Source organism: Aquarana catesbeiana, linkage group LG06, assembly GCF_042186555.1.
Source record: "Aquarana catesbeiana isolate 2022-GZ linkage group LG06, ASM4218655v1, whole genome shotgun sequence".
Lineage (NCBI taxonomy): Eukaryota > Metazoa > Chordata > Amphibia > Anura > Ranidae > Aquarana > Aquarana catesbeiana.
In genome coordinates, this window is record NC_133329.1 from 60,468,187 (window position 1) to 60,480,819 (window position 12,633).

Genomic DNA, 12,633 nt, shown 5'->3' on the forward strand with positions numbered 1-12,633 from the left:
AGGGACTGTCCCTGATTTGATGCAATGTCCCTCTGTCCCTCATTCCTCCTCATTTGTCCCTCATTTTGGTCTGATCTATATAGTTGTATATAAAATGCACTATTTATCTTTCAAAAAGTGTTTCCCAGTGCTAAACCTTTCATACAATTTCTAAATTGCTGCATTCATAGATTTCAAAAGCCAATATAAAGGAATAGTAGTGGTAAAGAAAAACACTTGTGGGTTTAATTAATATTTGTTTGTATAAATCTCCATTAAGGGGGCGTGGCAGGGGGTGTGTCCTATGCCTTTATGCAGTTGCTAATAGGTGTCCCTCGTTCCTATCTCAAAAAGTTGGGAGTTATGTATAAGTATAAAATGCTTTAATAAATCATAGATAAACTCACATTGCAGTGGTAAAAACAGGCATGGTAGTAAGTGTCATGGTGCTTCCGGTCCTGTGCCTATGGACAGTCTCTGCGGTAGATGTATAAACAGCTCTTCTGGATGTATAAGCCGGCTTCACACATGGAGGAGCAGCCTCAGAATGAGGCTTGTAGCACACAAGACTGCTGGCTGCAGGGGGGTGACGTCATCAACAGTGGATGCGTTTCTTGGGCCATGAGCGCTTGGATGGTTAGCAAGCCGCGCCCCTTTATCAACAGACAGATCTACTGACCATGCTAAGAGGTTAAATAGGGAAAGGGGGAAGGAACGGGGGAGGAAACGGGGCGGGGAAAGGAGCTGAAAGGACGGAGAACGAGGGATATGTATAAAACCCAATACTAATAGATGTGACAATGACATGAGTGGGCGATACAGGGAACGGAAAAACGAAAGGGGACTAGAAGTGTCACCAAGGAAAAAAGGGGAAAAAAACATTACACTCCCCTTGCTCAGTCACTGCTGTGTGTCCAGTCAGCAGGGAGTTCCTGCTGACTGGACATATCCCCTATGATAGCAATAGGTAATGACAGGTACTGTCATTAAAAAAATTGGGGTCTATTAGACCCTAGATCTCTCCTCTACCCTCAAAGCATCTGACCACACCAAGATCGGTGTGATAAAATGCTTTCCCAATTTCCCAAAGGAGCTGTTTATATCCGGCGAAACCTAAATCATGAAATGCTCAAAGCTTCCAGTTTCTTAGGCCATAGAGATGATTGGAGCCATTTTGGTCTCTGATCAGCTCTATAGTCAGCTGGCTGAACCACTGGCTGCATTCTTGGGTTCCCTATTGGGACAGGAGAGCCAGAGAAAACCATAGAAGACGATGGGGGGGGGGGGAACGTTCCCTCCCACTGCTTATAAAAGCAGTCTAGAGGCTAATTAGCTACTAGGATTGCTTTTATATGAAAGCCGACCACTGGCTGAAAAGAATGATACCAAGATGATCATTCTGGTATAACCACTCAAAGTCCAGCAACATACCAGTACGTTGCTGGTCTTTGTTGGGCATACATTGTAATGTTCTTTTTTCATGCAGAGATTGATCGGTGGGTATGCCCACCATTAGAATACCGCCCTTCATCCACCCACTTCTAATGATGGGCATATATGCACCATTTTGTTTTTAACTGTGGTGGTGAAATCACCTCCTACACCACTGGAGTCACTGATATATTGTGGGAGCAAACGCTGCTGCTGTCAAGATGGATAAATCAGTGCTGCAGCTGAATGGCTTAAAAAATATATGCCGAAGCATGGGAGCATCCGCCCCAAAAGTTAGGAGCAAATCGCTCCTCCACCCCTGCTGCCCCTCATGCTTCGGCATATATGCTCTTTTTTTTAACTGTGGGGGTGAAATCACCTGTCATCGAGAGCAGTGATCTCTGTCGTGTGAGTTGAAACCCATCCCCCCCACAGTTAGAATCACTCCCTAGGACACACTTAACTCCTTGATCGCCCCTAGTGTTTAACCCCCTTCCCTGCCAGTCTCATTTACACAGTAATCAGTGCATTTTTATAGCACTGATCGCTGTATAAATGACAATGGTCCCAAAATAGTGTCAAAAGTATGCGATGTGTCCACCATAATGTCGCAGTCATGAGAAAAATCGCAGATCGCCGCCATTACTAATAAAAAAATGAATAATAAAAATGCCATAAATCTATCCCCTATTTTGTAGACACTATAACTTTTGCGCAAGCCAATCAATATACGCTTATTGTGATTTTTTTTACCAAAAATATGTAGAAGAATACATATCGGCCTAAACTGAGAAAAATTAGTTTTTTATATATTTTTGGGGGATATTTATTATAGCAAAAAGTAAAAAATATTGCTTTTTTTTTCAAAATTGTCGCTCTTTTTTTGTTTATAGTGCAAAAAAAAAAAAAAATGCAGAGGTGATCAAATACCACCAAATGAAAGCTCTATTTGAGGGGAAAAAAAGGACGTCAATGTTGTTTGGGTGCAACGTGGCACGACCGCGCAATTGTCATTTAAAGCGATGCAATGCCGTATCGCAAAAAGTGCTCTGGTCAGGTAGGGGGTAAATTCTTCCAGGGCGGAAGTGGTTAATACAGGTTTCTTCTTTTAGGTACATACAAATAAGCCTCTGACCTATGGAAAGAACTGCAAATAGGAAGTAAAATAATTAAAATGTAACACATCAATGAAAATAAAATACATAGAAGGAAGATCTGCCGCTGATATAGAAAACAGCTAAAGTTAAATCTGAACTCCAGGTATGATCGTTATTGCATAGTTCCGTTGGTCCAGCTTGGCAAATAGTAAGTACGCATATCCCATATGGAGATTTAGTGTTGCAGAAGCATTCTAATTACAGCTGTCCATGGGCTGCAACTACAAGGCCCATAAGCACCTGGAAGCAGGAGGGACTATATAAAAGTAAAAGGCTGGTTAGGAGCCAGGCAGTTGGGAAAGCGCACCAACCAGGTCAGAGAGAGCTTTGCTGTCTCAAGCCATGCTGCACCAAACCGCGCTGTGCTGAGTTGTGCTGTGTTAAGCTGTGCAGTGCCAGAGAGAGACAGTGGGTTCAGGGGCTGCCCGTCCATTAAGGGCGCCCATCCATGGCTGCCCCCCCCCTATCCATGCATCCGGCCCCTTTCAGGATGCCGGAGGCATGGATTCCAATGCCGGGTGGGTGTTTTTTTTAAGCACCTGATTAGAGCCAGAGGCTCTAATAGGCTTCAAAAAAGGGTGGGCTCGGGTCGCAGAGAATGCGAATGGAGTCCACCCAGGTGTGTTACAATAGCGAATGAACATTCGCTATTGTAACACTGATCCTCCTCCTGGCCAATCAGGAAGCGAGTCTTGAGACCTGTCACCCGATTGGCTGAAAGGATAGGCGATCCTATTGGACGTCTAGGAGGAGGGGAGGAGATCCATGGCCACCGTGATGGAGGAAAGGACACACAAGCCGATGTATGATGCCCACTGCCGATGCCTGCTACCTGCCACCTAAATGGGGTAAGTGCCAGACCGGCAGACAGCGAGGAGCGGGGGGGGGGTTGTTTGCTCCCCCCCCCTTAAAAAAACACCAGTTGCCACTAAATGGGTTGCTGTGTTGGACATTGGAACAAGGAAGGTGATCCAAGATGGGACACCTGGATCCAGAGTTTCTGTCCAAGTCACCATTGCATCTGTTGCTGTACTGCTCAGTGGCGGCCTCCCCCCCCCCCCCCCATCAATGCGCCCGGCCCCAAATCTCCATGCAGGGTGCCAGACACATGGATTTCAATGGGGTTTTTTTTTTAAGCACATGATTAGAGCCTGAGGCTCTAATTGACTTTAAAAAGGGTGGGCTCGGGGCGCAGAGCACTGCCCACAAACTTGTGTGACATTAGCAAATTAATATTTGCTACTGTCTTCCTGCTTCTCCTCGTGGTCAATCGGGAAGTGGGTCCTGGGACCTGATTGGCCTGCAGTCTTTTTTTTTTTTTTTTGAGAAAAGGATGTTTTAATAGCAGTACTTTACGCCATGAACTCATATGGAATTGGCTCAAGGAGCTCAGGTTCCTTTCCAAATGTTCGGACAAAGTGAGCTTCACTTGGTTGGGCTGTCTGACGTTTTAGCTCCACCCAGGTGCCGTTCTCTTTTGCTTCCTTTTTCTTCCTCTCATTTTCCTTCACACGTTGCAGGAAACTGTCTCTGCTCTTTGAGTGGCGGATGTGCTCTTCGCGGACATTGATTCTCTTTGCAAGAATCTTGCCTTTGACTTGTTTGTTCACAATTATTCCAACAGCATGCTGTGTGACATTGTAGATCCGACCAGTCTTGCCATGGTAGCACTTGTGTGGCATACCTTTCTGGATTGTGCCTGTACCCTTGATGTCCACAATATCACCCTTCTTGTAGATGCGCATATAGGTTGACAGTGGCACCGGACCATGCTTGCGGAAGGGTCTAGAGAACATATAACGGGTTCCTCACCTTTTGCCTCTTGTGTTCGTAATTTTTCACTAACAATTGCCCCCTACTGCAAGATGGCGGGTCCGGTGGAAAGCTGGCCTGCAGTCTTAAGACTCCCAGCCAATTGGGTCTCAGGACCTGCTTCCTGTTCGGCCGGGAGGAGAAGCAACTGCCCTGTCCGCAATAGCCTCTTCCAGGAGCCCTACCCCCGATTCAGCATTGCATCAACACTGCCACCTTGTCATTGTCCTCCTCCCAGCACCTTTACAGCAGCATAAGGTAAGGCCATAAATCGCCGCCTTCCCGATTGATCAAGGGCCAGGGGTGGGGGGTAGTGTGAGTGGTTTGCCGCCTTCCTGATCGATCGAGCGCCGAGGGGGGGGGTCATGCGAGTGGATCTCCACCTTCACGATCGATCGAGAGAGCGAGTAGCGCGAGTGAGTGAGGCAGGTTTGTTTGCCACCCCCCCCCCCCAAAAAAAAAATATTGAGCACGAGCCGCCACTGATACTGCTGCATAAAGAGGATCCTGCACCATACACACTACTTGCTGCCATTAGAGGACTACCTACAGAGGGATTCGGTGAAAGGGTCTTTAACTGATTACAGTTACAACCACCTGTTAACCCTTTCTTCAGTTTAGACTTGTTAAAGAGCCATTTCTCTCCATTGACATTTTTCCTCAAGAGATCTATAATGCTTGCTGCTGCATCCACCACTGAGCAGTGGCCATCAAAGCCAACTATAGAGCAATAGGAAGGATAAAGATGTCTAAGCACAGTGTTCAGGTAAATGCAGTAAAGTATTCCTGGAGTAGAGATGTCTGTGCAAAGTGCCTTGGTGTAACTGTGACAAAAGATGGATACAGGTTAAGCGATTTGCCCTCTCACTAACTACCTACCGACGTGAATGCATGAATCTATCCATAGTACACAGAGGGGGTGGCTGGAGAGAGGGGGTGGCGCCCCCAGAAATGTAACACTCCCATTGGTTGTGCACTCAACTAAACTGTCAAACCATCCAATGGCTGGTGTCATAACTGATCACATGTGCAGCATCGTGGCAGTTGTAGATTAAACAGAGGCCAAGATGGCAGCTTCCTTAGCTGAAAACGATAGGAGGGTTTACTTCCACTTTAAGCCACCTATGAGCAAAAGCCAACTGGCCCACCAGAAAATGCCCCCCCCCCCCGTTTCAAAGGCTGTTGCAATACCTGAAGTTTAATCCTGGGGTTTCGCCCCTGCCACAGGAAAGTTGTTACCTTCTATACTCTTAAATATATATTTTGCAGTTGCATTCCGAAATATATGAGGCAAAAGATGGTGTCCTGGGGTATTTCCTCCCAGCCCTGGACCAGGACATCACTGAGCTCCTGAATAGACTGAGGTGCAACCTGGCGGCGTCAGGTGGAGCGAAACATAATGCTCCAGAGATGTTCTATTGGATTTAGGTCAGACTAGTGTGGGGGCCATTCAATGGTATCGATTCCTTCATCCTCCAGGAACTGGCTGCATACTCTCTGCACATGACGCCGGGCATTGTCGTGCACCAGGAGGAACCCAGGACCCACTGCACCAGCGTAGGGTCTGACAATGGGTCCAAGGATTTCATCCTGATAACTAATGGCAGTCAGGGTGCCATTGTCTAGCCTGCAGAGGTCTGTGTGTCCCTCCATGGATATGTCTCCCCAAACTATCACTGACCCACCACCAAACCGGTCATGCTGAACAATGTTACAGGCAGCATAACATTCTCCACGGCTTCTCCAGGCCCTTTCATGTCTGTCACCTGTTCTCAGGGTGAACCTGATCTCACCTGTGGAAAGCACAGGGCACCAGCTCCACGGTGTCAGGCAGTGAGCACAGGACCCACTAGAACAGGGATATGCAATTAGCGGACCTCCAGCTCTTGCAAAACTACAAGTCCCATCATGCCTCTGCCTCTGGGTATCATGCTTGTGGCTGTCAGAGTCTTGCTATGCCTCATGGGACTTGTAGTTCTGCAATAGCTGGAGGTCCACTAATTGCATATTCCTGCACTAGAAGATGTCGGGCCCTCAGGCCACCCTCATGAAGTCTGTTTCTGATTGTTTGGTCAGAGACATTCACACGAGTGGCCTGGTGGAGGTCATTTATTAGGGCTCTGGCTGTGCTCATCCTGTTCTTCCTTGCACAAAGGAGCAGATACTGGTCCTGCTGATAGGTTAAGGACCTTCTACAGCCCCAGACTACGTCAATTTATGACGAAACGTACGTCGGGCGGACAGGACTTGCTGACGTCATCACGTTGGACTTTCTGAGCGAACGGACGCTCTCAAGCCGGCCGGCTTTCCATGCTGTTTTTATCCTTCCTGATTGTAAGTGTAACCTTTATCTTTTATAAATAAACCCTACAACAGTAATACACTATGGGAAGTTCCCTTTTTTGTATTTTCGGGTGATACCTGGTACCTATGCGAGAGTTTCCACACATCCCCGTGGGTTGTCGGCTATACTTCTGATGCCTCTGAGTTGTCCATCTCGGATCTCCTACAGCAAAGGCCCTGGCTGGGTGTTTAGCCACAAGCTGGTTTTTGCTTGCCTTCTGGTAAGCGTGTATTTCTTACGGTGATCAGCACTCAATGGTGGTGGAAGATTACATTTTATTATCACAATATTTTGGTTGAACATTTGGAATTTCCTTTTTTCATCATTATTTTATATTAGCCCTTTTTTTGGCATCCAGTCACCAAAAAAAAATGTTTCAATTTTTCACCTTTTGTTTATGTTGTTATTTACAAATCACAGGTTGTACCACATATATCAATTTATTTTTATTTTTCATTTTTTATTGATTTTCAATTTTCTATATATTGATTTCTCAATTTTTGATATATTGAATTTGTTTAACATTGGTTCATTATCAGTGGGTTCACTTTTAGCGCAGCTATAATTTTTTCTATCTTCTACGGCCCCGTCCAGCTCTCCTAGAGTAACTTCCTGTCTCCTGGAATCTCCTCCATGCTCTTGAGACTGTGCTGGGAGACACAGTAAACCTTCTGGCAATGGAACATATTGATGTGCCACCCTGGAGGAGTTGGACTGCCTGTGATGGGACTTGTAGCTCCGCAACAGCTGGAGGGCCGCCATTTTGACACCTCTGCTCTATAGGGTTCAGGTATCGCCTCATGCTACCAGTAGTGACTCTCACTCTAGCCGAATGCAAAACTAGTGAAAAACAATCAGAAAAGATGGGTAGAGAAATAAAATGTCATTGGCCTCCACCTGTAAAACCATTCCTGTTTTGGAGGTCATCTGATTGTTGCCCATCTAGTGCACCTATTGTTAATTTCATTAACACCAAAACAGCTGAAACTGATTAACAACCCCCTCTGCTACTTAACTGACCAGATCAATATCCCAGGAGTTTCATTGACTTGATGCTCTACTCTGAATAAAAAGTGTTCCTTTAATTTTTTAAACAGTGTATATATACACTATATTACCAAAAGTATTGGGACTGCTGCCTTTACACACACATGAACTTTAATGACATGACATCCCAGTCTTAGTCCGTAGGGTTCAATATTGAGTTGGCCCACCCTTTGCAGCTATAACAACTTCAACTCTTCTGGGAAGGCTGTCCACAAGGTTTAGGAGGGTGTCTATGGGAATGTTTGACCATTCTTCCAGAAGCGCATTTGTGAGGTCAGGCACTGATGTTGGACGAGAAGGCCTGGCTTCTACAGTAGTGTCACTACTGGTAGCATGAGGTGATACCTGGACCCTATAGAGGTTCCACAGGCAGTCCAACTCCACCAGGATGGCACATCAATACGTGGCATTGCCAGAAGGTTTGCTTTGTCTCCCAGCACAGTCTCAAGAGCATGGAAGAGATTCCAGGAGACAGGAAGTTACTCTAGGAGAGCTGGACAGGGCTGTAGAAGGTTCTTAACAGGAGGACCAGTATCTGCTCCTTTGTGCACGAAGGAACAGGATGAGCACTTCCAGAGCCCTAAAAAATGACCACCAGGAGGCCACTGGTGTGAATGTCTCTAACCAAACAATCAGAAACAGACTTCATGAGGGTGGCCTGAGGGCCGACATCCTCTAGTGGGCCCTGTGCTTACTGCCCGGCACTGTGGAACTTGATTAGCATTTGCCATTGAACACCAGATTTGGCAGGTCCGTCACTGGTGCCCTGTGCTTTCCACAGATGAGATCAGGTTCACCCTGAGCACATGTAACAGACAGGAAAGGGTCTGGAGAAGTCGTGGTGAACATTATGCTGCCGGTAACATCATTAAGCATGACCGGTTTGGTGGTGGGTCAGTGATAGTTTGGGGAGGCATATCCATGGAGGGACACACAGACCTCTGCAGGCTAGACAATGGCACCCGGACTGCCATTAGGTATCGGGATGAAATCCTTGGACCCATTGTCAGACCCTACACTGGTGCAGTGGGTCCTGGGTTCCTCCTGGTGCACGACAATGCCCAAAGGGTGGGCCAACTCAATATTGAACCCTACGGACTAAGACTGGGATGCCATTAAAGTTCATGTACGTGTGTGTATATATATATATATATATATATATATATATATATATATATATATAATAAATACTTATGTAAATACTTATGTATTCCGTTGGGGAATTTTCTCAGCATTTCCTGTCACTAGGACAAATAGTGAGGGTGAAGCTTTCCAGCACATTAGTTCCCTGGCTGTCATGATGATGACTTTAGTACTTTATGAGTTCCATGTATAACAAAATTGCTTTGCGAATGTGTCCATTATTCACATAAACGCAATAAATCTCCACCGTCCTTTGCCTAAAACATTTATTTTTTAGTTGCTTAGAGGCAATAAATGCTTACTTTAACTGAAATACTGCAGTCAGAAAAAAAATACTACATTATTGCCACTAGATGGTGCTGACAATCCTAGAAAATAAATGTATTATGGTAAAGATTTGTTTTGCTGATGGAAATGATTGATACATTTGGAGACAGAAGTTTTTCTACAAAACCCCCTATGAGTAAGTGACCGGAGAGAAAGTATGTCAATAAGTATTTATGTCTTGATTCTGACAAACAACTAACAATCTATAAATGCTACACTTCAGCTTGGGGCAAGGTAACTATTGTGATACTATTGATTTATTGCTAGAAATACCCTAAATAAAAAAATCTACCTCTTCTCTGTTGGGTCCAGAATCCTTGGTAAAAATGTATTATAATATGTTGCACATCTCCCGGTCATATGGACTACTACGGACCACTTCCAAAACCTATCACCAATGTGTTATAGAAAAAAATCTCAAAGAATTTCTAAATCAAAGGATTACAACAGACTTTCTCAACCTTTTCAACATGGTGGAACCCTTGAAATAACCTTTTTCGGTCTCAGAGAACCCCTGTTAAATGCTGCTATAGCTACAGTTCATGATACATCAGTGGAATGGTCAATGGAAGAGTGCTCCTTACATCTGTGGTCTTGGGGAAGAATTTCCCCCTACATGTGTAAGGAGCTAAAAAGATCATTGGTGTCACTGGGAACGTATCTGAGAGGCAAAAATTGGTCATTGTTTATGGAACCTTTAGCAACCATTGAAGGAACCCTGGTTGAGAAACTCTGGATTAGAAGTTAGATTCCAACCTATTTTACTTATTACTCAAACTAATAAAAAACATACAAATATCATGGTATATTAAAACCAAACTCAGGACCTTGGATGCCTGATTACTCATAAAACACTCTATACATGATATACTGGAGGAACTAACACCGCTTATTGTAATGTAATCCAATCATCCATCATCGATTCACATCCAAACAGTGTTCATATAATAATAAACTCACATAAACCGTCCTCGGAGAAGCACATCTCATCTGTTATGACCAACATTGGGGCTACATTTTATTTTATTTATTTGTTTATTTACTTTTTTTATAATTTATAGCATGTGTATCTACACTGATCAGCCATAACATGATGACCCCTGAAAGGTAAAGTGAATAACATTGATTACCTGGTGACAATGGCACATGAAAGTGGGTGGAATATATTGGGCAGCAAGTAAGCATGTTGTTTCTAAAGTTGATGTGTTGAAAGCAGAAAAAATGGGCAAGTGTAAGGATCTGAGCGACTTTGATTAATAGCATACCTCCCAACTTTCTGAGATGAGAATGAGGGATACCCATTATCAAAAGTATGTAGGCATAGGACACACCCTCTGCCACGCCCCTCTGAAGGAGAATTGTACAACAACAACAAAAAAAGATTGGGTAAACCCACAAGGGCTTTTTTTGCACTACTATTCCTTCATATTGGCTTTTGTAATTTACAAATGCAGCAATTTAGAAATTGGATGAAAGGTTTAGCACTAGGAATAGGGCGGCACAGTGGTGCAGTGGTTAGCACTCTCGCCTAGCAGTAAACAAGGGTCGCTGGTTCGAATCCCAACCACGACACTACCTGCCTGGAGTTTGCATGTTCTCCCTGTGCCTGCGTGGGTTTCCTCCGGGTACTCCGGTTTCCTCCCACACTCCAAAGACATGCTGGTAGGTTAATTGGCTTCTGTCCAAAATTGGCCCTAGTATATGAATGGGGACCTTGGATTGAGGGTAGGGATTGATGTGAGTGTGTGATGTTCAGGGTTAGGGACAAGGGTCAGGGTTGTAGACCCACACTCACTCAGGTTGAACTGGATGGACTGGTGTCTTTATTCAACCTTACTACTACTAACTATGTAACTATGAATTACTTTTTGATAGATAAGTAGTGCATTTTATATAGAACTATATAGCTCAGACAAAAATGAAGGACAAATGAGGAGGAAAGAGGGGCAGAGGGACTTTGTTCCAAATCAGGGACAGTCCCTGGAAATCAGGGACAGTTGGGAGCTATGGAAACTCCAACACTCTCCAAAACAGCTCTTGAGAGATGTTCCCAGTCTGCAGTGGTCAGCTCCGACCAAAAGTGGTCCAAGGAAGTTAAACTGGGGAACCTGTGACAGGGTGGTGGGCGGCCAAGGCTCACTGATGCACCTGGGAAACGCAGGCTGGCCCATGTAGTCTGATCTGATAGAAGAGCTACTGGAACTCAAATTGCTGAAAAGGTTAATGCTGGTTCTGATAGAAAGATGTCATAACACACAGTGCATTGCAGTTTGTTGTGTATGGGGCTGTGTAGCTGCAAACCACTCAGGGTGCCAATGTTGTACCTACAATGGGCATGTGAGCATCAGAACTGGATGATGGAGCAATGGAAGAAGGTGACTTGGTCTGATGGATTCAAGAATGGTTTGAGGAACACAAGGAGTTTGAGGTATTGACTTGGACTCCAAATTTTCCAGATCTCAATTCATCTGAGTATCTGTGGGATATGCTGGGAAAAAAAGTCCCATCCATGGAGGCCCCACCTCACAACTTACAGGACTTAAAGGATCTTCTGGAACTTCTATTGCAATGGAAGAAGGTGGCCTGTTCTGGTGAATTCAAGGATGGTTTGTGGAACACAATAATTAGTTTGAGGTGTTGACAGTTGCCTGATCACTTCCATGGTAGCAGACAGTTGGCTTATCAGACTGACACACATTCCTGGCGGATCATGCTGATCCAATGTCCTTTCTGTGATTCTAACATAGAACAAGAACATTTAACGTTCTGACTTCACTATGACTTTCTAATCTGTATGCTTGTTCTTGTGTCAGTGAATTGCAGAGTATTGACACACAGCACAGCCCTGTCTGGCAGAGCAGGAGACCTGACTTTTTTTCTCATCTGCATTTAAAGGGTTAGATAGATCAGTGTTTCTCAACTCCAGTCCTCCAGGTGCCCCCAACAGATCATGTTTTCAGGCTAACCATTATTTTGCACAGGTGATTTGATCAGTTTCACTGCCTTACTAATTACCACAGCCATTTCATCTGAGGAAAATCCTGAAAACATGACCTGTTGGGGCGCCTTTTGGACTGGAGTTGCGAAACACTGGGTTAGATAGATCAGTGTTTTTCAACTCCAGTCCTCAAGGCTCCCCAACAGGTCATGTTTTCAGGATTTCCCTCAGATGAAACAGCTGTGCTAATTACTAAGGCATTGAAACTGATCAAATCACCTGTGCAAAATAATGGGAACCCTGAAAACATGACCTGTTGGGGTGCCTTGAGGACTGGAGTTGAGAAACACTGAGATAGATTCACCTTGACAATTCTGGCCAATCAGAATCAATCTGGTCCATCTTGAAAGTGCTGCATGAAGAAGAAGGAGAACAGCAGGGATTTTCGAATCCCT

At 44.8% G+C, this 12,633-nt stretch overlaps 1 protein-coding gene across 1 annotated transcript; it reads right to left on the minus strand.

The window, feature by feature from the left end:
* Positions 1-3,875: 3,875 nt before the first annotated feature.
* LOC141147607 (large ribosomal subunit protein eL21-like) lies at positions 3,876-4,455 on the minus strand. The gene has a single exon (XM_073634839.1). The coding sequence runs from the start codon at positions 4,361-4,363 to the stop codon at positions 3,920-3,922; it is 444 nt and encodes a 147-aa protein (XP_073490940.1). The 5' UTR covers positions 4,364-4,455; the 3' UTR covers positions 3,876-3,919.
* Positions 4,456-12,633: the final 8,178 nt, after the last annotated feature.

Bases quoted from the DNA above. Each gene is read 5' to 3' on its own strand.
- LOC141147607 (XM_073634839.1), bottom strand. From the start codon at position 4,363: ATGTTCTCTAGACCCTTCCGCAAGCATGGTCCGGTGCCACTGTCAACC.